The sequence below is a fragment of the Eutrema salsugineum genome, unplaced genomic scaffold (assembly GCF_000478725.1).
Source record: "Eutrema salsugineum unplaced genomic scaffold, Eutsalg1_0 scaffold_8, whole genome shotgun sequence".
NCBI lineage: Eukaryota > Viridiplantae > Streptophyta > Magnoliopsida > Brassicales > Brassicaceae > Eutrema > Eutrema salsugineum.
The window spans coordinates 1255345-1280885 of record NW_006256414.1 but is presented as its reverse complement, the minus strand read 5'-3'; the positions used below and the strand labels follow the sequence as shown (position 1 = coordinate 1280885).

Sequence of the window (25541 nt, the reverse complement as noted above, 5' to 3'; positions counted from 1 at the left end):
TTTTAATCTATAAAAATACACAAACTTTTTAAAATCCTCAAGTTTCACGGTCATTATAGACATAACAGAATCGAAAAACTGCGTTAATTTTCTATAACATGTGTTAATTATTGTCAAATTAATACCATTATTACCTTTAAAAAGAAAAACCTAAACTCTAATTTTTTCTCTTACTATTTCAGAAATTGAGTGAAATCGGTTGAATGGTTAATAGAGCAATAAATCATGTTTAGAACATATACATCATCTCCTCGAATTGCTCTTATTAGTCTTATATATCACAACACACAATGTTTCCGACTCGATTTATACTACCAACCATATTTTTCAACCGATTTCACTCAATTTCTAAAAGAGAGAAAAAATTAGGGTGTAGATTTTTCTTTCCCAAATCGATTTGAAGATTTTCTAAGGGTAATAATGATATCAATCCTAGAGTAGTTAACACGTGTTACAAAAAACTAACATAATGACCGTGAAATTTGAGGAGGGACAATGTAATTTTAAAAAGTTTGTATATTTTTATAGATTAAAAAAATAGTCTGTGTGGATTTCTGGTAATACAAAAAGTATGTGTGGGTTTCTGGTAAAATTAAATAGTTGATGTATTTTTTTAGCATTTTTTCCTACAAAAAATTAACGTTGTTTATTGATTCCGTTATGTATGTTAACGGCCATGAAATCAGAGGAGAGAAAATGAAACTTTAAAAAAATTATGTATTTTTATGTATCAAAAAAATAGTTTGTGTGGGTTTCTAGCAACGCTAAAAGTTCGTGGATGATTCTTCCAAAAATTAAATAAATAAGGTATTTTTTGGCATTTTCCCTTTAATATTTTTGTCTTTCATAAATTGGTGGTCTCACGTGATAATCGTTTTTCAAATCGGGCCAGAGTGATTCTCGACTTCTCGTAATTTATTAGCACAATCATTATTTCGCTGGTATTCTCTATGAATGATAGGCACACAGAAGATGTATTACATATAGGAGCTGCTGTCTTCAAGAATCAAGAATCACCATTCTAGATCTGATTCATCTCATTACGTGTTCACTTTTCATTGGTTTGCATACTTAAATATTATCTTTTGATAATTGCTAAGGTTCTCTGATAAAACGCTTTAGCTAGTGTGTAGTGTCATTATGGTTTCACGACGTGTGTCTTTAATACAATTTTTGAGGTAAAGATAAACGGCCAAAAAAAGAAAAGAAAAAAAAAGCAAGTGCATTTGTGGACCTGTGTAAAGATAGTATGGGTAAATGACATGCAATCTCTGTAGAAGCTAAAGACAATATCTAAAAATCTATATCATATCACACATATTGTTTGTTTGTTTGTGTTTAATTATGCAATGATTTAGAAAGAAACATAAAAGTTATAGGTGTTTGCTGAAATGGTGATTGGGATCAATATGAGTCATATGACCTTAACCTAATTAACACATACTATATAACGTCCAGTTCCATATCGTTTAAAGATAATGATTTAATACCTTCGACTGATAATATCATATATATTAATATTACAGCATTAACAGTCTTGGATCTACATACGACTTATATACATTATAAATACTAGAAGTGAATATATATATAGCTTTATTAGGACTTTTTATCAACGTAAATAATAATTATTATACTATGAAGAGTAAGAGCACCTCCAATAGGACGATGAGGAGGAGCTGTAATTCATTTTAGAAATTAAAAAAATGATATGGATGATAAATGCCTGAGTCGTTCCTAATTTTAGAGAATTAGGAGATTGGGTTGAGCCTCTGACGTGGCGCAATTTGGTTGGTTGCGTTTTTTGTTTTTTTTTTTAATCAAAAACTCTGATTAAAATAGAGTTTTCAAATGTTTTTAGATAGAAAATATTCTATCTGCTTTCTTCGTGGTTATCGACATTTTTGACGACCTCTCCTCCGGGCATCGACATCGGCGACCCAAGGTTCTTCTTCTCCGGCGTTCCACCGTTCCGACAACATGATTTAATTGTCGGCGAGTTCAGAAATTGTCGGCGAGGTCAGGAATGATCAACCAAAGAAGAAGCTTGGAGCCAATTGATCGAGCTTCTTCTTTTCCGGCGTTCCGCGGTTCCGACAACAAGAATTTATTGTCGGCGAGTTCAGGAGTTCGGAGCCAATCGATCGAGCAAGCCAACTCGATGCCAATATACCGATCAACCGAAGTCAGAAACATGCAATTGTAGAAGTAAGTTTTCTTTGCATGTCTTAGTTATTCTAAAATTTTTGAATGATTTAATTAGGGTGTGTGTGATGTGCGGATGTGATTGATGGTTTGATGACTTGAATTAGGCTCTGTAGTTTGGAATCAATGCTCTGTAGTTAGGTTTTGGATTAGAGGGTGGAATCAATGCTTGGTTGAAATCGGTTGTCTTTGGTGTGCTTTATGTCACATTTGATCAATGCAAAGTTGTTTGATTAGGTAAAACATAAGTGACACAATGAATGCTAACTAAAAGAAGAGAAAACTTGTTTTATTTTACTCTCTCTTGAATGCTAACTAGAAGTTTTTGTTAAAACTTGAAAGCTAACTCTCTTATGCAAAAGCTAACTCTAACTTTAACTCAAAACATAGTAATCAATGCTAACTAGTTTCACAATCAATGCAAACAACTCATACTTAAACTCAAATTGAAACTCAAGATTTTCTCTTTAATGAACCACAAACTCTTTCCTATTAGTTAAAAGACTCAATGCAAAGTGGTTTGAGAACTTACAATGAATGCTTAACTAGTTACACAAACTCTTCAATACTTGTAGCTTTTATAAAACGGTGGAGACATTGTTTTTTTAAGAGAAGCCACCTCTTTTCATTCCTTTTCATTCCCCTAAACCCCAACACAAGCCAAGAGAAGCCAACTCTTTCCTTCTCATTTCTTTTTCATTCGCCTAAACTCTTCCCTTGTCATTTCCTTTTTTAGTTTTTTTACTCTTTCATTCGCATTTGCATTGCTTCCTATGGACTCAAGGAATCCATTTTCTGACACTTCAGGCTTCATGGACTTGCTAACCAGCCAACAAATGACCCATACCCAAAGCATTGAACCCATGCAACAAACCATTGCACTCGGTGAGCCATACCCAGTGTTTGGAACCCAATGGAGTGATGCTCCAACTCCAGGTGATTCAGAAGCCAAAAACCGCACGACCAAGAAGCCATGGACTCCCACTGAAGATCTTGTGCTCATAAGCGCCTGGCTTAATACAAGCAAGGATCCAATCATTAGCAATGGGCAAAGGCTTGATGTATTCTGGAAAAGGATAGCCATCTATTATGCGGCGAGTGATAAGATCTCTGCTGAAGACAAGAGAGGTCCAACTAACTGTAAGCAGATATGGGCCAAGATAAATGAGTCTGTGTGTAAGTTTGTTGGGTCATATGAGGCAGCTTCAGCTCAAAAAACATCAGGGCAAAATGAAAATGATGTAATGAAGCTGGCTTTGGACACCTTTTTCAATGATTACAAACACAAGTTCACCATGGAGCACTGCTGGAGAGAACTGCGTCATGATCAGAAGTGGAGAGGAAGTGGAAGTTCAAAAAAAAGAAGAACCGATGGTGCTAACGTTGAAGGAACCGATGCTCGTTTCAGGGATGGAGAGGATGAAGGAGTTCCTCGGCCTGCTGGTGTAAAGGCTTCCAAGGCAAAAAAAAAAATCAACAAAGACCAATGCTGCTCATTTGGAAGAAGATGGTAAGGGTGTAGTGGACTTTAGAAGCATCTTTGAGTTAAGGGAAAAGGAGTTAGCCTTGAAAGATAAGACTAACAAGCAAAGGATACTCGAGAATCTCCTTGGAAAAACTGAACCTCTTACTGAGGTAGAAGTTGAGCTTAAGAACAAGCTCATTAATGAAATGTTGTCACATATGTGAGGGTTTTTCATGTTTGGTTTGTATGACTGAGTTAAGGGTTAAGTGTCTCTGTCTTTTGATGAATGGTTTGTATGCTAAGTATCGGGTATCACTTGTTTCATGTTTAGTGTCATGTATGGTTTGTATGTTAAGTATCGGGTATCACTTGATGAATGGTTATATGTATTTTAATTATGTCTTTCATTTGTAAGTCTTTTAATGAATGGTTCTATGTATTGTAATCAAGTCTCCTTTTGTAAGACATGAGTTTTTTGGGATTAGTATGTTTTATATATGATTCCATTTCATTTAGAATTTGTATATCTTATGAGTTTAATGATTTTCATTGTTCATGCTCTGTTTTTCTTATTGCAGGCACCAAGGATGGCATGGACAAACGGCTACAAAGTTATGTGTCATGCCTTATGGTTTAGTATGGTTTTGTTAAGTTAAGTTATGTATGGTTTTGTTAGTTTAGTATGGTTTTGTTAAGTTATGTTTTTGAAAAACTTTTGGGCCACAATATTGTTTAAAATGGCCGATGTTTTGATCTGTTTTGCTCAATAAAAAAGTTATGTGTTATGCTCTGTTTTTGGGCCTCTTATTTTGTCTCAGTTTTTGGTCACACTTTTTTTTTGGTCCGACGTTTTTGGCCGACGTTTGTAGCCGACGTTTTTGGTCCCACTTTTTTTAGCCTTAGTTTTTGGCCAAGTGTTTAGCAAGTGGTAGTTATTTTCCTTGGAGTCACACATATTGTTTGTATTCATATGTATACACCACATGTTGTATAATCACCACCACAAGAATATGAAAGGTGTAAATTCATGCATATTGTCTATATATAGCCTCAAACTTCTTCACAAACAAATCATCCTTCAAATACAACTCCCTTCAACATTATCTTTTTTTTTACAACTCCCAACATCCGATACATTATTATCTTCAATATCATCTTTTTTTTCTTTTACAACTCCCTTTGCAACATCGTTTTATAACTCTCTTTATCATCATCTTTCTTTCTCATAACAAATTGTCCATCTCCTAAATGGCATCCTCATCCAATAATAATTTAGAGAAAATTATGGAGGACAGATTTGAGGAAGCTTTTGAAAATGCATATGAAAATGCATATGAAAATCTTCTTGCTAATCAGAACAATCGTCAAAGAGCCACAAAAAAAAAGAGAGCTTATATTGAGAGAAATCGGGAACAAGGCCATATCCGTTTATGGAACGACTATTTCATGGAAGATTCAAGATACCCACCCCATATGTTCCACCGTCGTTTCAGAATGACCAAACCTCTTTTCATGCATATTGTTGATGGCCTCTCTACTCATGTTCCATTCTTTCAACAAAGAAGAGATGCAACTGGAAGATCCGGTCTCTCTGCACTACAAAAATCAACAGCAGCCATTCGTATGATGGCATATGGTTGTGCGGCTGATGCGGTTGATGAATACCTCCGGCTTGGTGAAAGCACCGCCCTTTCTTGCTTGGAAAATTTTGTAGAAGGAATCATATCTCTGTTTGGAGATAAGTATCTACGAAAACCAACACCAGAAGATCTTCAACGCCTACTAGATATTGGAGAATCTCGCGGATTTCCCGGGATGATAGGAAGCATCGATTGTATGCATTGGGAGTGGAAAAATTGTCCCACCGCTTGGGCCGGACAATTCACACGAGGATCTGGAAAACCGACAATCGTTTTAGAGGCTGTAGCTTCACAAGATCTTTGGATATGGCACGCATTTTTTGGACCTCCAGGTACTTTAAATGATATTAATGTTCTAGATCGATCTCCGGTATTTGATGATATATTACAAGGTAAAGCTCCAAAAGTGAACTACTTTGTCAACGGACACCAGTATCGTTTGGCTTATTATCTCACCGATGGAATTTATCCAAAATGGGCTACATTTATCCAATCTATTAAACTTCCACAAGGTGAAAAAGCATGCTTATTTGCTATCAAGAAGCTAACAGTAAAGATGTCGAGCGTTCTTTTGGAGTCTTGCAAGCTCGGTTTGCCATTGTAAAAAACCCGGCTCTGATGTGGGATAAGGTTAAAATAGGAAAGATTATGCGAGCATGTATAATACTTCATAACATGATCGTAGAAGACGAACGAGATCGGTACAATCTGCTTAACGTTGAAGAATTCACACAAGTAGAAGCAAACAGAACTTCACATGTGGATATGACGTATTATACCAGTATACCTTCAAATTTCACCAATATTATGGCCATCCGTAATTCAGTTCATTCTCAAAATACGCATGATCAATTACAAGAAGATTTACTTGAACATATATGGAATAAGTTTGGTTAATCAACACCTAATCTTTTTCTAAGATTATGATTTGCATATTTCTATTTAAGTTGGTTTTATGTAATGTTTGTTTAAATTTCAAATTAATAAAGTTTGTATTCATAAAATAATTCTATTTTATAAATTATAATTAAAAAAAAAAATTTTTAGAATCCCTCATTACATCCCACCATTGGAGGTTCAAATTTGGTAAAGCTGTAATTGAATTTTTAAAACTTACAAAATCATTAAAACCATTAAAATAAAGAATTAGAGTCCCTAATTACATCTTACCATTGAGGATGCTCTAATTGCACTAAAGAGTATTAGATGTTTACAAAATTAAGAGACAGTTTTTTGGTTCTGATCCCACAAGACTATTCACGGCAAAAAGACCACAATATCCTTACCTTTCAAAGCAAATCAAATGGATCCACATATTCTGAGACCCGACAAAATTTTATTAACATGTTATATTATTGTTAACATATTAATATTTTATTATGATATTTTAGAATTATCACGTTACAATTATCAGATATATATGTTAACACTTACAATTAACATATATATTTATTAACATGTTAATATATTATATGATAACAAAATTAACACAACCTTATCGCGATAACTTCTATATATATATTGAGTTATCCAGTTATGAATGATATCTTCTTTTAAATGAATAGTGTTGGCGTTGATGAACAGTATCTACAGTAATGTCATGTGCAAAAAAAATAACTAATGGCAAATTGTGTAAATAAATAAAATGAGAAGGATAGTAATGGATAAAACAAAATATTCACTTTGTTAATTACCTAATTATTCATTTACCAATGCTATAAATTTAATTTTTTGATCAATCATTAATATACAGTAAATTCACTCTACTATGAATCCACTTATCATATTAAATACACTCATCACAATCTCAATAAAAATCGTAAAGGAGTTATAACAACCACATGTTTTCTTTTCTTTTTTTTGGCAAGAACAACCACATGTTTTCGTTAGAAAGAAAATATGTTTCCGTTAAAAAGTAATATTTGTGGTTTGCGTCAAAGAGAAAAAAGCACCACCATGTGGATTATTCAAAAGTGAATGTTTTTTCTTATAGCAAAGTATATACAGGCCACAAAAAACATTTCCTAACAAACCTTTACAATTTTCATAAAAGCTCTAACCAGCCAAAATGGTTTGACATAAGAATCTTGACGTTTTTTTTTTCTTCCAACTTCGAGTATTTTTTTTTGCGCTTTAAACATAAACGTTGAACTAATGTCCTTTGAAAATGTTAGTAATCATAAGTCATACTAGTTGGTTATGAGTAGAAATACTTATGTCATTTATATATAATATTGCTTTGAACTCCAATTCTCATGCGTCTTCTGGCTCAAGTAGTCAAGTGTTAACCAACTTGTGGCCGGTTATTGGATGTGGTCATCTACTGGTTAGATCCGGTTTCATATTCAGTTAGACTGGACTGGACAAGATTGAGTGAGTCTATATAACCAACACTTTGTTTTTTTCAGCATTTCTGCTCCAAGCTTTCCTCTGTTTTTTAAAACATTGTAAATGTTTTTTTTTTTCTATGTTGATTAATAAATTTTACATGTCATTAAAAAAAAAATACTAACAACTACCCGACTACTTCTTTCAAACGCTTTCTTTGGATCTTGTTTAGCTCAGAGCATGACCAATTGCATGATATCGAACTTTTTTTTTCAACTTCGAATCTCGTTTGAGTGTGAAAAATTTGCACAATTGATAGAAATGTACAGAAAAATAGAAAAGGAGAAAAAAAATTGTTATTTGCTGATATAACTAATTCGATAAAAAAAAAAAGAGAAATTAAGATTATATAGAATGATGTAAATATACAAAAGTCAGTTCTGATTCCTAAGCGACTCGGAACCGTGAAATGATTTGTTTGTCACACGAGGAAAATTTAGATTATTGTAAATAAGGACCATTTAACAAAGTCTATGAGAAACGATCGTAACCAAGAAAAAACAGAGCTTAAACGGTAAAATAAGCTGACTGAAGACGTTATAAAGATCATAAGCCATTGCATGAGAATCGATCTAAAGCGGGAAAATAAAGAACACAAACAGACCGGATATTTCATAATTAAACCGGAAACTCCATAGTTTTACAAATAGAAACAGAAACAGAAACAAGAAACAGAACAGAAGCCTCTTTGCCAGCTTCTCGTTGCTACTTCCACTAAGTAATTAACCTTTAAGCCATTAAATTGTAAGGCAAAGGTATCACATAGTGAAAGGAGCAAAAAGAAGCTTAGAGCAAAGCCAAAAGGCTTTTCCCCTATATCTATCTTTCTATCTATCACTTTTTTTTTTAACAGAATCACACACACACACACACACCTTCCTACATTGTTCGATCTGATATCGACAAAAAAAAAAAAAGACAGTTTTTTTTCTTCTTCTTTTGATTCAACGGGTTTTCGGGTTTTCTTTAACGGGTTTCGGGTTTAGATACTTGGACTTGTAGAAGTTCACTTTCGTAGGGGCAATGATCTCTGTTGCTCCCAATACACACTTGTGGTAAGAGAAATCTTCTGTTGTTCCATCTGTTCTTACAACCTCGAAGCAACGAGCATTCCCATGTTTAGAATTAGCCACCTGTAAAGAGAAGAAACCTGGTCAGGATCTTTTGGTGGTTTCTTAAAGATTCTGAAACATATAAAAGTTGTATGCTTTACCTTAATTCCTTGGAAGCCTGGTCCAATTTTCTCATCTCTATTGGGGTGGAAGAGTAGAGCCATCATCAAATGTCTCTCATCCTTCTCATTCAACGGAGCATCGATCTCGTAACTAACAAAAACAGAAAAAAGGATGAGTCTTTACTGTTCTTGGAGCAGAAAAGTCACAAACTTTGAAACCAAGAAAGATACTGTTTTTGTTTCCTTACTTGTAAAGTATTCGTTTGAGTGATCGAGAAAGCTTTTCGATGCCGTCCCATGTTAAGATATTTCTGAGCTGCGACATGGCGAGTCCTTTCCCATCGAGTGTATTGATTGCTTTGGAGATAGCGTTATCGAGCAAAGGGAATGGCTGGACCGTGACTTTGTCTGATTTAGGCATGGAGTTTGTTGCACGCACCTTCCCTGTCTTTGGAAGTGTCGCTGTACTACTCAGAAAGTCAAACACATCTACGGGTGTACTAAACCCATGATTCTGATAAACGCAGAAACACACTAATTAGAGACCACTAAAAGTTGTGATTTCAAAAACGGATTATTACAAAAAAATGTAAAAGTTGTTGTTGTTACCTTTGGAGAAATGATGATTTCGAATTGATCTCCAGTCCCAAAACAAGGAACTTTTCCCCAAGCTAATGCGTCGATAGATCCTTGAAGCTCATCTCTGACACCTTCCTTAGCAGCTTTGAGAAAGCATTGACTTGGGCTCTGTAGAGATTAAGCAAGCACTAAGTGTCAAATCAAATCAAATCTTGGTAAATACTGAAAAGAATGAGACAGAAACATTGAGACTTTAGCTACATACCGAGAAGCATGCTTGAGTAAAAGGTGCAGGAGTGGACTCGACCTGTCTTTGTTTACCCCAACCTTTGGAGTTTAATGCCACAAACTCTCCAGTAACAGAGAGACAATCAGCTACAAGAAGCAGATGTTCACGTAGTATCGTCTTACCAGTATCAGACACCGCAGACTCCAAATTCTGAGATGATAGCCAACAAAACCTCTCAAGACATTAGAAGCTGCGAGACCAGAGGAAAATGAAAAGAATCGTAAGAGAGAAAACAGATACTAACTGCTAGGAAAATGCTTCGTCCAGCGTCTATTCCATACACTGAGCAGCATTGACGGATATTATCAGGATGGCTTCGAGTCCAATCGATCACATCCATAACAGGAAGACAGGTTTCAAGAAGAGCACTCCAAAAGTTCTTCTTGCCTCCATCTCCATACATAGTAACCTTCAAGAAAAGCTCACCGGGCAAAGAATTCACGTTCCTTTTGGGAGCTTTTGGTCGATCAGCCCATAAAATATCCACTCTTTTAATCTCACGGTAGCCTGCAAGAACAGAACAGATGATAGAACTCGTAAAGAACAGTAATAACAAAAACAAGAACTGTCTTCTTGTTCAATCCGGTTTTTACCTTTGACAGGAGAGTCGAGAAGAAAAGGGATCAAGACAAGTCTAATAGCATCAAGTTCCAAAGAAGAAAAATGGGAGGCTTCCACAACGGTAACTGTGATGCAGAATCTATCATCATCCATTGCCTTATCATCCCAAGAGCAGTGGTTTCTAATCCACAACACATAAACAAATTAGTATCTATTAAAAAAAAAACACTTCCGCTGCAAATTTGAGGATGTTCTTACGTGCTTTGTATTTGTAAATCAGTTAGATCAAGCTTCAGTTCGTTCTTCCTGCTCGTATACTGCTTGTTTAACGAAGAGACAACAGATTCGGCGTTCAGTTGTTTCTGCTTCATTGCTTTCTGTAAGATTACGAAGAGATACATTAGAATGTATTCATATGTAGGCACGCTTATGTGAGTTTGTATGTTTATGAGTTTGTACCTTGGAGATATGAAAATGGAGAACCCATGGGCTCAAAGGTATCCTGGTGAATTTCCTCGGAGAGAATCTATTAACCAAGAGGATGATAAACAGTTGTTAGGAGAAGCCATTGAAAAAACAAGGATTCAAGAAAGACAGTTCAAAGTTACCAACATTATCATGGATGTCGAAACGATCTCTGAGAAACTCAGTTTCTCCAAGTGGTTCTTGATGTCCAGTGACCCATATTCGAACCCGTGCTTCTTCTTAGATAGTGTTTCAGACAAATAGAGAGACATTGTCTGTTCTCGTTGACCTTTCTTCGATCCACACTCTAACACATTCTGCACAAAGAGAACAAAAAAATATCATTAGGCAAATGCGATTATGACTTATAAACCTGCACAAGAAGAAGAAGAAGAAGAAGAAGAAGAAGAAGAAGAAGAAGAAGAAGAAGAAGAGAACCTTAAGATTCAGAAGCGGAGAAGTTTCAAGAAGGCTAATGGGTTGGTCTAGAGCACTGTAAGCAGCTTCAGTGAGAGCACAGGCAGAAAGTGACCCTACTGCTTCGCCGGCTATTTCTTCTACAGGACTATCAGTCTCATAAGAAAACTGTACTAAGTGATTGCCGAACGAGTTTCTCACTGTCCCGTCATAAGCAGCGTATATGTCACGCATAAAGAACATCAACTTTCTGCTAAGTGTCCCCGGGAGATCAGCATTACCACTGAAGGAGCTATCACGGCTTGTCACTGAATGCACAAAAGACTCCAACGGATTCAGACCCGTTAGAAACGAGTTCTCGATGACTCCATAAGGGACAAAGGACTCAGAAGCGGTTTTGTCTTCTCCCTTTGCACCACGAAGCGGACTGGTCGGGTCGTTCCAAGCAGCACAAGTCAGCTTACGTGGAAACCCGAAGGACAACGCAACCGAAGAATTCTGCAGACCAATGCACATGCTGTGCTGAACCAGCTTCCCTATGTTTCCTTTGCTTCCAGCTTTTGACATGATCAAGAATGAATTTGATTGATCACCGTACCTATAAGCCAATGCTTGAACATCTCTATAAGCGTCCTTGAAAGCACTCACTGCAAGTTTACTTAGCGTCGCTGATCTCTGTCTCTCGACGCAGAACCGTGCCAAATCAGCAGTCAAATCTTCCTCCTCCTCTTCTTCTCCGTTAACCGCAAGAAAACCTCTACGGGACTCGACCATAAGCTGTTGCTTGTTGCAGACTTGTTCAGCTTCCTGCAAACCGTATGTTATCTCATCTGTCAAGTTTCTCCGAGACTGAGAGTCAGAGGAGAAGTACAAATCAGCCAAGGACACACTAAGTCCACGCATCAGCAACCACTCAGAGAGCATTTCTTGAGCGGAGTAAATGATATCAAGCACTTTCCCTTTGTCGTGCTTGAGCAAACCCTGGATGAAGTTACCTTCTCCATCACGTAACCAAGCAGAGCCTTCAGAGGAAGACAAAAGCTCTCCGTTGCTTACAACCACATTGTTCAGAGGGTAACTGTAATCAAACCCGGGAGGGAAAAGCATCCCAAACAACTGCATTCCGGTCCATTGAGGCTCCTCTCTGCTGCTCAAAGAAGAAGAAGAAGCTCGGATGATCGCAGGCGGAGGAAGCTGAAAGGGACAGTACATTTGCAGCTGCTGAATCTGAGCTCGGTTCAGAAAACAGTTCTTCTCGACATTAACAAGATAAGCTGCAGTCAAGCTGTCCTGTCCTAAAGAAAGCAAGTTACGACCATTCTGCCTGTTAACAAACTGCTTATCCAAAGCCACAAGCTCATCGAGCTCAACCTTGGCTTGAACAGACTGAGGAACGTAACCGTGAAGACAGTCTCCATCAAAGTCACCACGAAACGGCAAACAGATGATCGGGTTCAAGGAGACAACAGAAGTGGTCGGGAGGACTCTAACCGACATAGCGACAAGCGAGTGCTGATGAATCGAAGGAGGTCTGTTCATCAACACCGTGTCTCCATCTCTTAATGTCCGGAAAATGTTGTCTCCGGTTTGTAGGTCATCGATTTCTCTGATAGCCACTAAGCTATCTCCTCTTCTTACATAAACCTCTCCTTTCTCGAGCAGCAGTTTGTGGAAACAGGAAGTGACGAGACGTTCTCTGTTCCAGTTGTTGAGATTCTCTGTTACTTGAAGCCTCTCTGCGATCCTCCTCGGTATACCAATCTCGTTAAGCTTCAAAGAAGGGTCACCAACAACAACTGTTCTGAATGTATGGTCGCTTCTTTTACCAAGAAGAACATCTTTCATGAACCTTAGACCACACAACTTCGGTGTATCTGACTTCTTCTGGTAAGGATTTGCGGATTCTTGACTCGAAGACACATTTTCAGAAAAGAGCTGTGCCAAAACAAATATCAATAAACTACACAGATGATAAAACAAGAACTAGTTTAAACTGCTTACTCTGGAGTATTGCATGCATTCGATCACACGAGAACTCAACTCAAGCAAATTTCCTTCGAAGCCAACTAATTTCTTGTAGATCCGAGTACGTTCATCCTAAAATTTAAGAAAAAACCATAGTATATGAGACAAATGACATACTGCAAACTTCAGAAAAATGAATTCAAGATTTAAAGCTTTTTTACTCACAAAAATTAGTTTCGGTCCAGTGAACTGGTTAACTAACTCGGTTATACGGTAACCATTTGGTGGAACCGGAATAGATGTTAGAGAAAGAGAGTCAAACATTGGAATGTCCTTCCTGATGAGCCTCTCATCAATCCCACACAACAGACCATAAACCTACAAAATAAAAAAGTGAAGAGTGTCAAAAAAAACTATAGATAACACAAGAAACCAAAAAAGAAGATCAGTCTTTTGGATGATAAAGTTTCACTCTTTTTAAGACCTGTGCATGCGTTAGAATCCGCCTGGCTGGTTTCAAACTGCTTTCGTCGATGTTGGAGTCTTTACGCACAAAATCCCAATAATCACGAGGTAATGTTAAGACTCCTCGTTTCTTCAGTTTCAAGAGATTGTCTTCACTTACTTCACAGACAATCCCGGATCGCCTGAAGACTTCTTTAGTAGTTACCCTAAACTTCATTAGAGGGTAACCTGTATTTGACTAAAACATACAAAAAAAAAGGGTAATCAAGTTACTTTAAGAACATAGTTTTCTTTCTATAAAAGAAGAAATTAGTTGCAAACTCTTACAGTGCAGTATCTACATCTCTCAATCCGGTCTTCAATACTCTGCACCAACCAAAGGCAGTTTTAGTCTATATGTATCGTTAGACATTTACATGCATACAAAGAAGATTTGTAAAATCTCTTAAACCTGAGACTGCTTCTTGCGAATGTTTTTACAGCCAGGGCAGAATCTGTTAAGCAATGCAGCTATCTCCTTGAGGAAATAAGGGTTAATTACCGAATACTGAAACTTAATAACCCCGAAATGCCCTAAACAGAAACCAAAAACAACACAGAATTAATCATAAATAAGCTGATCTCTGTTGATTTTCTTGAAAAAGCAGTATTTCCAAAACCTGATTAATTAATAACATACCTTCACAAGTTTTTCTATCTTTGCTGCCACATGCTCTGCAAATCCCATCCGGATTAGGGAGCCCTAACCGGGAATCACTGACTTGGTTCGGTGCTTCAACCTCCATGAAAGCCGCCATTTTCACCTATAACAAAAGTGCCATTACATTAAACTTATGCTGAATCCACCAACAAATCTGGAATGTTTCATTAGGTTCTTGAAAGTTCAGGGCAGCACTTACTCTATCTTCATCCTTCGAAATACTAAAACCTATGGATTTTAGAGTGGCGATGGGCACCTGAAGCTCCTCGGAATCTTCTTCCATGTTGCAGAATTACCTACAACAAGAAAAAACATCAGTATTAGCCAGTTAAACCATTTAAGTGAAAGCATCAGTTTTTTTATTCAGCAACACCTAGTGATCAATCCAATAATCTCTAGTGATATATTTAATGTGCAGAATATGAAACATGATCAATCCAATAATCTCTAGTGATATATCCAATGTGCAGAATATGAAACAAAACCAATCTTTCGCATTTCACCAATCAGACAAAACAAAACAACTCTCTCTTTCTCTCTCTTTCTCTCTCTGGTCAAGATAGACCACTGAAAACGAGACAACTTTTGGTATGGACAAAAAATCGTGAGCAAAATCTGTCTCTGTGACTGGCCTATCAAAAACAAGTTGGATTAAAAAATAGGAGATTTTAAATTGAATTACAGATAGGATCTAGCTAGAACCCAAAAAAACAAAGAAAAGAGAAAACATGTTTAGACAAAGGAATCTCAAACCTGAGCAAAAATGTTTTTGCAGAAGACACAGAAAAAGGTTCAACCTTTGAACACGCATTATTGAAAACTTTACACTCACAATACAAAGCTAAGAGATTCACTGATTAAATAACAAAGAGAAATCTTTCACATACCCAGAAAAGCGATAATCATAATACAGATAATGGAAATTATATTCTAGATAAAAGGTTCATACTTTAAACACACCAAACAAAAGGTTCCAACTTTGAACATACATTATTGAAATTATCTTATACTTTTGTTCCTTAAAACTCAATAAAACAGAGCTAAAACCCACTAATGGTGTTTGTAAAAACGCAAGGGAACCAAAAAAAAACAAAAAAGGTAAAAATCCTTTTCCAGTAGCCCCACAAAAACCCTTTCTGCGAAACATTAGCCGCCTTAAGACGATCCCAAAACCGAAATTGAAACAAAGTATCCAATATTCTGATAAGAACATGCATAAGCGATAAGCGAAAGAAGTAAAAATTTTGAAATCATCGAAATCTTAGACGGCTTCGTAAAACAAAATCGGATTTTACAGACGACGATCAATCAAAAGAAACAAAACAAAAAAAGCGTGAAATCAGAGAGAGCGATCAAAGGCGAGAATCGTAACTGTTGCCGGAAAAAGGAAGAAGAAGAAGAGACAGAAAGCAAAACACCCCAGAAAAAATTGAGATTTTTTAGAGCAATGTAGTAAGTTTTTTACTGGTTTTCGAAGTCTTTTGGTGAAGCCGCCGTTTGTTTTCCCAAAGGAAACGGGAAAATTAAAAAAAGAGAGAAGCAGAGAAAACGAAAAATCTCTTCTCAGTCCAAGAAGACTTTGGAATATGAAAAAAAAAAATAAGAAGGAGATGGAGGTAAACTTCCGAAACTACCCCTTGACCTGTACTTCTCTGATACTTTTTAGTTTTTACCTTTTGGATATTTTAACTTCCTTTTTTATTATTATTTTTTTTTTACGTTTTGCTGTATCGTCGAAATACCTTTTCTGTATAAACTCTGAAAGTGGGTAGAAAAGAAAAGGTTGAAAATTCATGCCTCTTCAATACTGCCATTCTTTAGAGTAGTTTTTATTAGCTGTATTTGTTCCTTTTTTTTCTGGTAAAAGATTTGTTTCTTTTTTCTCCCCTTTAAAAAGTGTACGACCAGTTTTTAAATTGAAAAAAGTAAATATTTTTTAAATATATAATATGTATATACACTCCTAATTTCCAATTTGGCTAGAACTATTGAGAAACAACATAAATTTTTTAAATAATTAATATGTTCATTAGTAAGTTTTAACTGAAAACAGCTGGTACTTCTTATTGGGTTAAAGGTTATGATTGAATTCTTAATGATTGTTTGCAGTCATCTTTAACATTATTTTAAATCTCATAATAAAAATTTCTATTTTTCAGCTTAAGTGGATAGAAACATATCTGGTATATTATCTTAAAATTATTTAGAATTAACTAAATTTGATGAATCTATATTTTTGGATTTTGTATTATTTAGAATTTACAAGATTCGACGAATCTTTGAATTTTATGTTATTATTTAAAATCATATACTATTTGTGTATAATTATTTTATTATTATGTTTGTGTATATACTGTGTACAATGTAACTTATTCATATTTTGTCTAATTTATAGTGAATTGAGTTTGTTATACAAAGGTGGAGTGAGTTGAATAACTAACAAGACTTCAATATTTCAGTAAATTTTATGTGTGCTGATTTTACTACCAAACCTGCTTGTAATATCATTATTTTGTATTCGTTGGTAGCTGTTACCAATTGTTAAAAGACAAAACCCTAAGTATGTTTTTGAGTTTTAGTTCAGTAAACAAAATTACAATGCCGGAAATATTAATTTGGACAAACCACTAAAATTAGACAATTTGATGGCCCATTTCGGGGGCCCCACCTCACTTGGCCAAAACTACTGAATATAGTAAAACAATTCACCAATGATTCTCTTTACCGCCAGTCGCTGCAATAAGCAATTGGTTTTGAAAATTATTGCAAAGCACGTTCAACATAAATTCGTCGAATAATTATATTAACATTTAACAATATAAAACTAAGGTTTAGTCTCTTTTTATTTTTTTTGAATGAATGTTTAGTCTCTTTTTCATTACAGCTTTCTCCTGAAGTCTTTTAAGAATTGTACAAAACACAGAAGCGAAGTGTGACGACAGCAGTCAAAGGGGGTATAATTGTAAACTCAGCAATTTCTTCTTCTTCTTTCCTGCAGACTCATGAATATTTTGTGAGCCAATGTAATAATAATTACCATTCTTAATTGCATTTAAAGTTTCATGCATTAAAACGTTTAGTTTACGTTAACATAGTTGAAATATCACATCTTCTTTATAGCACGCAATTCACACAGTATATTCTCGGATTTGAACTTGAATTATAACATAATTACCACACTAATATAAACTATATTAGGCTAAAAAAAATTCGTTTCTTATATAATTATAAGAACGAAGATGTAGATATAATTTCCGTCTTTGAAGTAATATTACCATAATACAAGAAGTTGTTAGAATCTAACGAGTATATATACTCACACCCATAGGTATATGAATTTGAACTTTTGATGGTTTTGATTTGTAATCTAGGGTTTTCAACATGGCATTATTATGATATAATTACCCGATTTTAATCTAATTTGAAAATGGTAAAACTAGACAGATGAATCGAATAAAATCTGAATAATTTTTTTTTTCTAGATACCAAATTTATTATGATGTTCCGAACAAACCTAAACTCACTAAAAATTCATATTTCTAATACAAGATACTTGATTATAGCAAAGTATAACTTTTTAATTTGTACTAGCTAGTATCTTCATTTCATCATCCAAAAACAAATTTGATATGCTTTATAAATGACAACAAACATATAAAATGTTCTCACATTCTTATGTAACTTTTCTAGTTATCGGATATTATGTGACCAGTTATATTATGCAGTTTTTTTTATAATTGACTATACTTTTTTTTTATGACTGAAGTATGAAATTATACTTTTTGAAGAGAAGTAATTTTTCTAATCTCTGCACTTTTAGATATCGTATGAACAGAGAGAGTATACTACAAAAATTTCTGCAAACTTGGAAAACTGTTGTTTATAAATCCAACCACAGAAAGTCCGAATATCTACCTAAAATTTATACTCGTTAAACAAAAAATTTAGTCGTAATTTCATTCATATTTACTAAGAAAAAAGTCAACCAAATTTAAGATGCGTAGTTTCTACGCTCCTTCTTTCTTTTTGCATTGGAACCTGATCAAACCATCAACATGAAATCGACAATTGGTAATACATATTCGCTATTTTATATTCCTTTATATCTTTTTCACTTATTTGTCAATTTCTAAGGTGCACTTACCAATTCGGAATTTCATGCATCATACATTTGATGAGACGAATTCGCTTATATTCTGGTATTCTTTAGTTAACTAATTTTGAAAAACAAAATTGTTATAAACTTATATGGATCAATTTAAGAAAAAAATTTAACCCAAGATAAGAATATAGTTAATTAGAAGTTTTTAGCAAATCGTGGCAGCGAATAAAAAATATGAAGGGTCTGCTTTTTGTAAAGTAACCTATAATTTCCCACTAGAATCTCATGTTCTCTGATGTGCAGGTATTTTCTTCTTTTCAGTTTCAATTTCTCTTTTTCTTTTGTATTCCAACTTGTAAATAGTGATATCAAGATTCTGGTTTCATTCACTACATGATTTTCGTATCTTTCTCTATATACATTGTTCCCTGTCAAGTGTGTCCCTCTATTATCCATGGATTTATAATTTATTATATATATATACAGTATATATATATATATATATATATTCACATCGATAAGGACATCCTTTTTGCAATGTATTTTAAACACCAACAGTACTTTTCACATTTAAATTAGGGAAACAATTAATGGAACTGCAGATATCGATCGAATGTTTTTGTTTTCTTTCAATTTCCACTAAATAGCTAGAATATGCGTTAGCAGGTTTCCCAAGTATTAAACTATACAATTAGTAGATTCTGTTTAATTAATTTTCATCATCACCTTCCTAAATCTATTTTAGGAAAGAAAACAAAATTTGTTTGAAAGCTGAGGTTTATTGCCTAAACTTTAACCTTTGAAGTAGTTTCAAGAGCAACAAATGTTCTTATAGACAAAAAAAAATATGCCAATGAGTTGATCGTGCCACATAAGACACCCACACGACTAAACATGCTCTGGAGGAACAAGAATATTGACTAGATATAGTGGTGTGCCTCTTGCCATGCTCGCATATCTGCAATAATGCCCTTGGCTATCGTTCTCTCTTCTTCCTATAAATTGTGAAAATCAACTGATTTGTCAAAGTATAAATGTTAGGGAACCCCAAAGGACAAAGATCAGGGTAGGATAGAGTCGATAGACTATAATATGGGGCAAATTATTTGTATTTCTAGCGCTTTGGAAATACTCTAAGACCAAGTCTTAGATCTCAATTGTAGTCGGGCGTAAAGCTTTTGGAATGTTGTATCCAGGGCCGACACTTAGCACGTGTGACCTAGGATACAACACATGACCCAATATGATTTGAGGCTTATTATAGTTTTTAAAACATTTGTTTTTTAAAAAAATTATGGAAAAAATATAAACAAATTTTAGGAACAACATATAGTGTCAAGTGTCAACATAATAGAAAGTTTTTACAGTTTTTGTCATAATTAATTTTATTCTCATTGTTTTTAATTGGTTTATAACATATATATATATATATATATATATTTGGTGTTTGATATATTTTTTCATTTATTTTTGATGGTTAAAATGTTTAATGTTAAATAATAATCATTGTTCATGAAAATTATTAAATTAATTATTCAATCATTTTTTACTCACCTTTCACTCTTATATAATATATGGTAAATTTTTTTATTAGTTTACCATATAAATATTTAAAAAAATATATATTATAAGATCTATTGTAGATTAGTAGAAAGTTTCGAGTGTCAATATAATAGAAAGTTTTTACAGAAGTTTTTTTTGTCATAATTAATTTTATTCTCATTGTTTTTAGTTGGTTTATAACATATATATATATATATATATATATATATATTTGGTGTTTGATATATTTTTTCATTTATTTTTGATGGTTAAAATGTTTAATGTTAAATAATAATCATTGTTCATGGAAATTATTAAATTAATTATTCAATAATTTTTACTCACCTTTCACTCTTATCTATTATATGGTAAATTTTTTTATAAGTTTACCATATAAATATTTTTTAAAAATATATATTATAAGGTCTATTGTAGATTAGTAGCACAAGATCTCAAATTTGTTGGAAACGACACTGGTTGTATCAATACCTTTATTGTAATCTTTTGGAGTATGGCATTAGAACAAATTAGAGTGGCAATAGATAGGTTTTAGGGACAAAACTTGACATGTTTATTGGTTCAAAAAGTTAGCCTTCACAGCCTTCACGAGTTAGGATCGCCTTGCAAAAAATATATTTTCTAAATTAATTCAAATATAATAAGCATATATATCTAACATATTTTAACACTACAAGAAAACAGGGATTTAGTGACCTCATATACAGTTGCTAATTAGTTGCTAACACTACATTTATGACGAGTTCCGACTAATACCATCAGTCGCTAATATTGAGTCGCTAAATACATTAGTCGCTTATCAGTCGCCAAATACCGACTGAATAACGACTAACTGTTGACGAAGTTAATCAGTCGCATATAAGTCGTTAGATTAGCGACTGAATCACGACTGTTTTTGCGACGTATTTACGACTGAATGGCGACCATATGGTTCAATAATTGAATGGTATTTGGTGCAATTTAATGACTGTTTTGCGACGAATTTATGACTATGATCCGACTGATTTACGACTGCATTGCAACGGCTTCAATAAATGAAAACAAAATTTAGTTTTACGATTTGATTTCTCCTAATCTGACAATTTGAATCCATTCTACATTTTAAATAACAATTAAACAGCAAAAAAAATCATTCAAATGTAAAATGCAAAAAGTCATTATATTACATAATACCATTGTTTTAAAAATAGACATACAACCATTGTTCCAAAAGTTACTAAAACCAAAGATCAAATGGTTACATATTTAACCATTGAGATAAGTTCAAAAGAGTCTTAAGAGCCGAGATACTTAAAAAAAGAGACGTAGAAAAACCTATGTTTTTGGGTTCAGATCAGAGCTTGTAGGTGCATGAGTTGGATCACTTGGAAGAGTTTGATTTGCAGCCAAAAAATCCATGAACTTTGGATCAGTTTCAGTCAAATACCTTTCCACCATAGATAACTTGTCCAGCTTGGCTTGTTGCTCTGCTTCACGCTTGGAGTTCTCAGCCGCTTGTTCTTCTATTTTGCGATGAGCTTCTTGTAGCTGCTCTTCCATTCCCTTGTATGTTGAAGAGATTCCTGGGCATTTCCTCTTTCCATTGACATGTCACTACAAGAAAGATGTACATTGTTAGCTCACGATTAGCGCTATCATATCGATTTAATAGCGTTTCGATGAACGATGTGATCTCCGGAGCTATAATAGGATGACCCCTATACAATAGCGTTTTCGGATTGTGCTATATTATGTACTTTTATTATAGCGTTGAAATTGTGTTGTTATTGACGATATAGTAGCTCATTTTAGACGCTATAATATGGACTTTTGTAGCTCGGTTTTGTTGCTATAGACTAATCTCTTGTAGCTTTTTTTTTTTTGCTACGGTATAACGTGTTGTAGCTCTTTTTCTAGGCTATAGAATATTGTTTTATAATACTTTATCCGGGCTATTGTATAACTAACGTGTTCTAGTATTTTTTTTTTTTATTATTACGACTTGTAGTTTTGCAAAATTATTTTCAAACCGAGAGACCTGTTTTCCAAATCTATAAAGAAACCAGCGTTTGCATTTAAAACACTCTTATTTTTATTAAACATCCAAACATGTCTTACACAAAACATCACAAGGACAAACATCATATTAAAAACAAGTCTTACAAAACATCAAGTCTTAAACATCATACCAAATGTCTTACAAAACGTGGTCTTAACATCATGGCTGCTTGAAGTGCTGAAGCAATTCTTTGAGTGAGAAGAGCTTGCCTAGCCTGGGAGAGAATCAATGCCATAAGTTGCAGTTCCAAGCAACAAACACACACAGTAACTGCAACAAACCAAAACCATATATTGATGTATTGGGAATCTGTTTACTTAACTCTCCAAAGTCATCAAGCAAAGGTATAATTTCAGAATTGCACCAAAATCCAAATGAACAAATTACCTCAAAAAGATTTGATCATCTTGCAACCGGTTTTTGCAGCAGTTGTTGCCCTCTTCTGTTTTTGTCCAATATAAAACTCCACCAGATTTGATCTTGTATCCAAAACACGTTCCAATTTTTCTAGAGAAAAGTTTATTGTAACCAAAACCTGCTTTTGATGAACTGTGCAAATAATAATCGTCCTAAGAGTGTTAAACAAAGTATTATTCATGTAAAGGACCAAGAAATCAAACCTGTAATGATGAGATGTAACTGAAACTGATTCAAGTCTCTCGTTTTGCTTAAACGTGGTCAAAATATTACAACCATTCTTCTTTTCTGCAAAACAAAAAATTCAGAAAATTAATAAACTCTCAAGAACAGAGAGAAGGAATAAGAACTAAAACCAAAAGCTAATGAGATTAAGGAGAAGAAGAAACGTCAACTCTTTGCAGTCTCAAAAGCATCTTCACCAGATCACCTAATCCAATACACAAGCAAAATCAGAATTAAACTGAACACATAAGCAGATCGATCTCCAACAAAAGTGTTAAAGTGACCTACATCTCATGGAAACAAAAGTAATAAGCATCCACGCTTCTGAAAACAAGTGAATGGGCTCGGCGATACTTATGATCAACTTTAAGGTTCAGGCCTGTGCATACCTACAACAAAGAAACACCGGCGTTACCATTTCAGCTTTAGAGAGTCTTTCGGCAGATTTTATTTCACCAAATATATAAAACAGCAGAACACTAACTCACCTTATGGTAATCTCCTGCGGGAGATGCGTAAATGAGGAACGTGTACTCAGGTGCTGGAGCTGCTCCAAGGATAGCGCCACTCCCTATTAGCCGAGGCCTTGTATACAAAACTCCTTTACCCGGAGGAGGAACCTAAAACACCAAAAAAAGCCATAAAACCCGTGAGGAGCTTCTAGAGATGAGAGCAAACGATGATCAAGAATCATATCGATTGGAATAGAGATACACATTGGTCCATAGTCCATACCCATTCCATTTCTTGATGGCACGTACAGTTTGCTTAACTGCTTCGATGAATTGCTCCACAGAAGGTGGTGTCATACAATGCCTATCAGCACCTGTTTGCATACTAAGAGCGTTTTCGTCAGGCCGGAACAGCCTAACCTGGTCGTCTTCTGTCCTGTCAGCTTTGAGATCTTCAAATAGCCCCTACAAAGCCAAACCAAAATCAAAAAAAAAAATTCTATCAAACCCTCATATATGTGTATAAACACTAAATCATTAAGCTTTTGCTCGCTTATACACTGAAATCAAATAGCTTTAAACAATCTATGTATCACTACTTTGAATCCAGAGATTAAAAGCTTCTAACTAATGAATCCTGCCCTAATTAAACCCAAACGTCCTATAATGTTGTCGCAAGGGACTTCGAAGGAGTTGATGTTGAGTAGTTTATTCTCTGCAAGCTACTAAAAAGATCTGTTAGGCGATCATTTAAGAATAAATCTCGCATCTGAATCAACTGCCAACGCTTTGTGTTCAACATCAACAAAGAAAAATGAAAATAATGCATATTATTAGGCTATTAGCGAGAAATACAACAACTGGCCATCATAATGAAGGTTTTAAGCATTTGCCTTAGGTTGAATATTGGGTGGTCTGTCTCGAAATCCTCGGTATAAGTATCGGTTTGAATAATTTAAGAATCTCAATGTCAAAAGCCCACAAAGTATTGAGAACCATACCTCTTGAACAGGATCGAAGAAAGCTCATGAGAGGAAACTCGTCATCGCCGTCCAGGAACCTTAACCCAAAATCTACAGTTAACCCTAATCAGCTCTTGAGAATAGGAGATGCGAAAAAAGGGGTGAGTTGTTTCAATACCCTTTATGGAGGATGGAGGTGGAAGCGGCGGCGGCGAATTGAGAGAGGTGGGTTCAATCGGAGATGAGTTAGGGTTTAGGTTAGCTGGGTCGGGGGAACGGGAGGTGGAGAAGGAGGCTGAGAAGAAGGCGAGGAAGGAGGATGTGGTGAGATGGTTCAGCCATAACGGCAGAGACGGTGGAGGAGGAAATCGGAGACGGAGGGACAACGAGCTGCTTTATCGAAAGAGAATTTTTTTTTTTCCAAATAACTTGTTTTTGTTCTTCTCCGAACAATATAAAAAGAAGAGTCACAATTGGGGTACTTAGTATTTTTTTTCTTTTTGCCTAAGTACTGGCGCTCATCACAGAATTTAGATTCCAAATGTTATTTTTTTGTTCCCGCTTAGTGAAATTTCGGTATAACGTGTTTAAAATGCTATAATAGAATATCTAAATCCGAAATATCCTCTTTAATAGCAGTTATAGAAATTATGCTATGTTAATGTGCTATCAATACTCGTTTTTCTTGTAGTGTGTGTCTCTGAAAGACTTCCAATTCCATAAGGAATTCCTCGCTCATTTATGAAAGTCGACTGCAAAAACAAAATAAGGATCAAAGCATTAATGCATATATATTAACATCAAAGCATCAAACAAAGTAACAACTTGAAATTTATAGAAGCAAAGCATAATATAAAAGAACACATCAAAAATAAAAAAAAGAAGACTTTACCTGAAGAAAAATCTCATTCTCCTCTTTTATGGTTAGCCCCAACGATGGTGAAGTACCATCTGAAGTCTCTGAGTCTATCCCGAGGTCAGCCAACTTGGATTCCAGGTTCTTCCTATATGCGTCAGCCACATTCTTGGACTTTCGGTCTACAAACGTTTCATCTTGTTTTTTATGAACCTTGATGAAAACTTCACCAAGACTCACCGGTCTTCCCAACTCTTCTTCCTGAAATGATAACAATATAAAGAAAAAGTTACTTCCCATCATTCTCCTCTGACTAAAGATGATATATAACTTATGAAAAAGTTAAAAATTGATATACTTACCATTTCTTGTTGGATTTGGAGGCATGACTTCTGCCCTGAGAAGTGAACATAAGGACCAAGTCCATTACGCTCAGACATCCGAGCAGCTGATGATGGTGGAACTCTTCTCTTTGGCTTCTTCAGTGTCCCAATACTTGTCATTTGTTTCCAAAGAGTATCGCCAATCCAGTTTGGTTGTTCTCGAGAAGCCCTAACCTTGCTGACCATGTCTTTCATCCGGAGGAGACATACTCTCTCAAACCTTTCTTGAACCA

General features: G+C 34.9%; 2 protein-coding genes and 1 long non-coding RNA gene across 5 annotated transcripts; all 3 read right to left on the bottom strand.

The window, feature by feature from the left end:
- Positions 1–8306: 8306 nt before the first annotated feature.
- On the bottom strand, positions 8307–15810 carry LOC18010270 (DNA-directed RNA polymerase IV subunit 1). 3 transcript variants are annotated; one of them, XM_024160228.1, is made up of 19 exons: positions 15686–15810; positions 14513–14609; positions 14293–14416; positions 14065–14186; positions 13941–13979; positions 13633–13851; positions 13374–13526; positions 13185–13280; positions 11205–13118; positions 10914–11083; positions 10761–10827; positions 10560–10678; positions 10334–10482; positions 9985–10247; positions 9717–9890; positions 9482–9619; positions 9121–9386; positions 8912–9023; positions 8307–8831 (listed from the first exon to the last, which is right to left on the bottom strand). In XM_024160228.1, exons 2-19 carry the CDS (start codon positions 14594–14596, stop codon positions 8643–8645), a joined length of 4398 nt encoding a protein of 1465 aa, XP_024015996.1. In that variant the 5' UTR covers positions 14597–14609; positions 15686–15810; the 3' UTR covers positions 8307–8642. The 3 variants fall into 3 exon arrangements, with proteins under 3 accessions (XP_024015996.1, XP_024016001.1, XP_006391790.1); XM_024160233.1 differs by having other exon boundaries at positions 15779–15797; XM_006391728.2 differs by lacking the exon at positions 15686–15810 and having other exon boundaries at positions 14513–15259.
- Positions 15811–22022: 6212 nt separating this feature from the next.
- Positions 22023–23020, bottom strand: LOC112082131. The gene is made up of 4 exons (XR_002896806.1): positions 22944–23020; positions 22634–22860; positions 22401–22562; positions 22023–22283 (listed from the first exon to the last, which is right to left on the bottom strand). It is a non-coding gene; the product is annotated as an uncharacterized LOC112082131 (long non-coding RNA).
- Positions 23021–23134: 114 nt separating this feature from the next.
- Positions 23135–25494, bottom strand: LOC112089964. The gene is made up of 4 exons (XM_024160858.1): positions 25288–25494; positions 24962–25186; positions 23417–23572; positions 23135–23275 (listed from the first exon to the last, which is right to left on the bottom strand). Exons 1-4 carry the CDS (start codon positions 25492–25494, stop codon positions 23135–23137), a joined length of 729 nt encoding a protein of 242 aa, XP_024016626.1.
- Between the last annotated feature and the right edge of the window lie 47 nt (positions 25495–25541).

What these genes read in the sequence shown, in the direction of transcription:
- LOC112089964 (XM_024160858.1), bottom strand. Translation starts at nt 25,494, where the DNA reads ATGGTCAGCAAGGTTAGGGCTTCTCGAGAACAACCAAACTGGATTGGC. An exon ending in TCCAAATCCAACAAGAAATG is followed by an intron (nt 25,187 to 25,287) that starts GTAAGTATATCA and finishes TTATCATTTCAG; the next exon opens with GAAGAAGAGTTGGGAAGACC. An exon ending in AGAATGAGATTTTTCTTCAG is followed by an intron (nt 23,573 to 24,961) that starts GTAAAGTCTTCT and finishes TTGGCTTTGTAG; the next exon opens with GGGCTATTTGAAGATCTCAA.
- LOC18010270 (XM_024160228.1), bottom strand. Translation starts at nt 14,596, where the DNA reads ATGGAAGAAGATTCCGAGGAGCTTCAGGTGCCCATCGCCACTCTAAAA. An exon ending in AGAGATGTAGATACTGCACT is followed by an intron (nt 13,852 to 13,940) that starts GTAAGAGTTTGC and finishes TGTATGTTTTAG; the next exon opens with TCAAATACAGGTTACCCTCT. An exon ending in CTGGACCGAAACTAATTTTT is followed by an intron (nt 13,281 to 13,373) that starts GTGAGTAAAAAA and finishes CTTAAATTTTAG; the next exon opens with GATGAACGTACTCGGATCTA.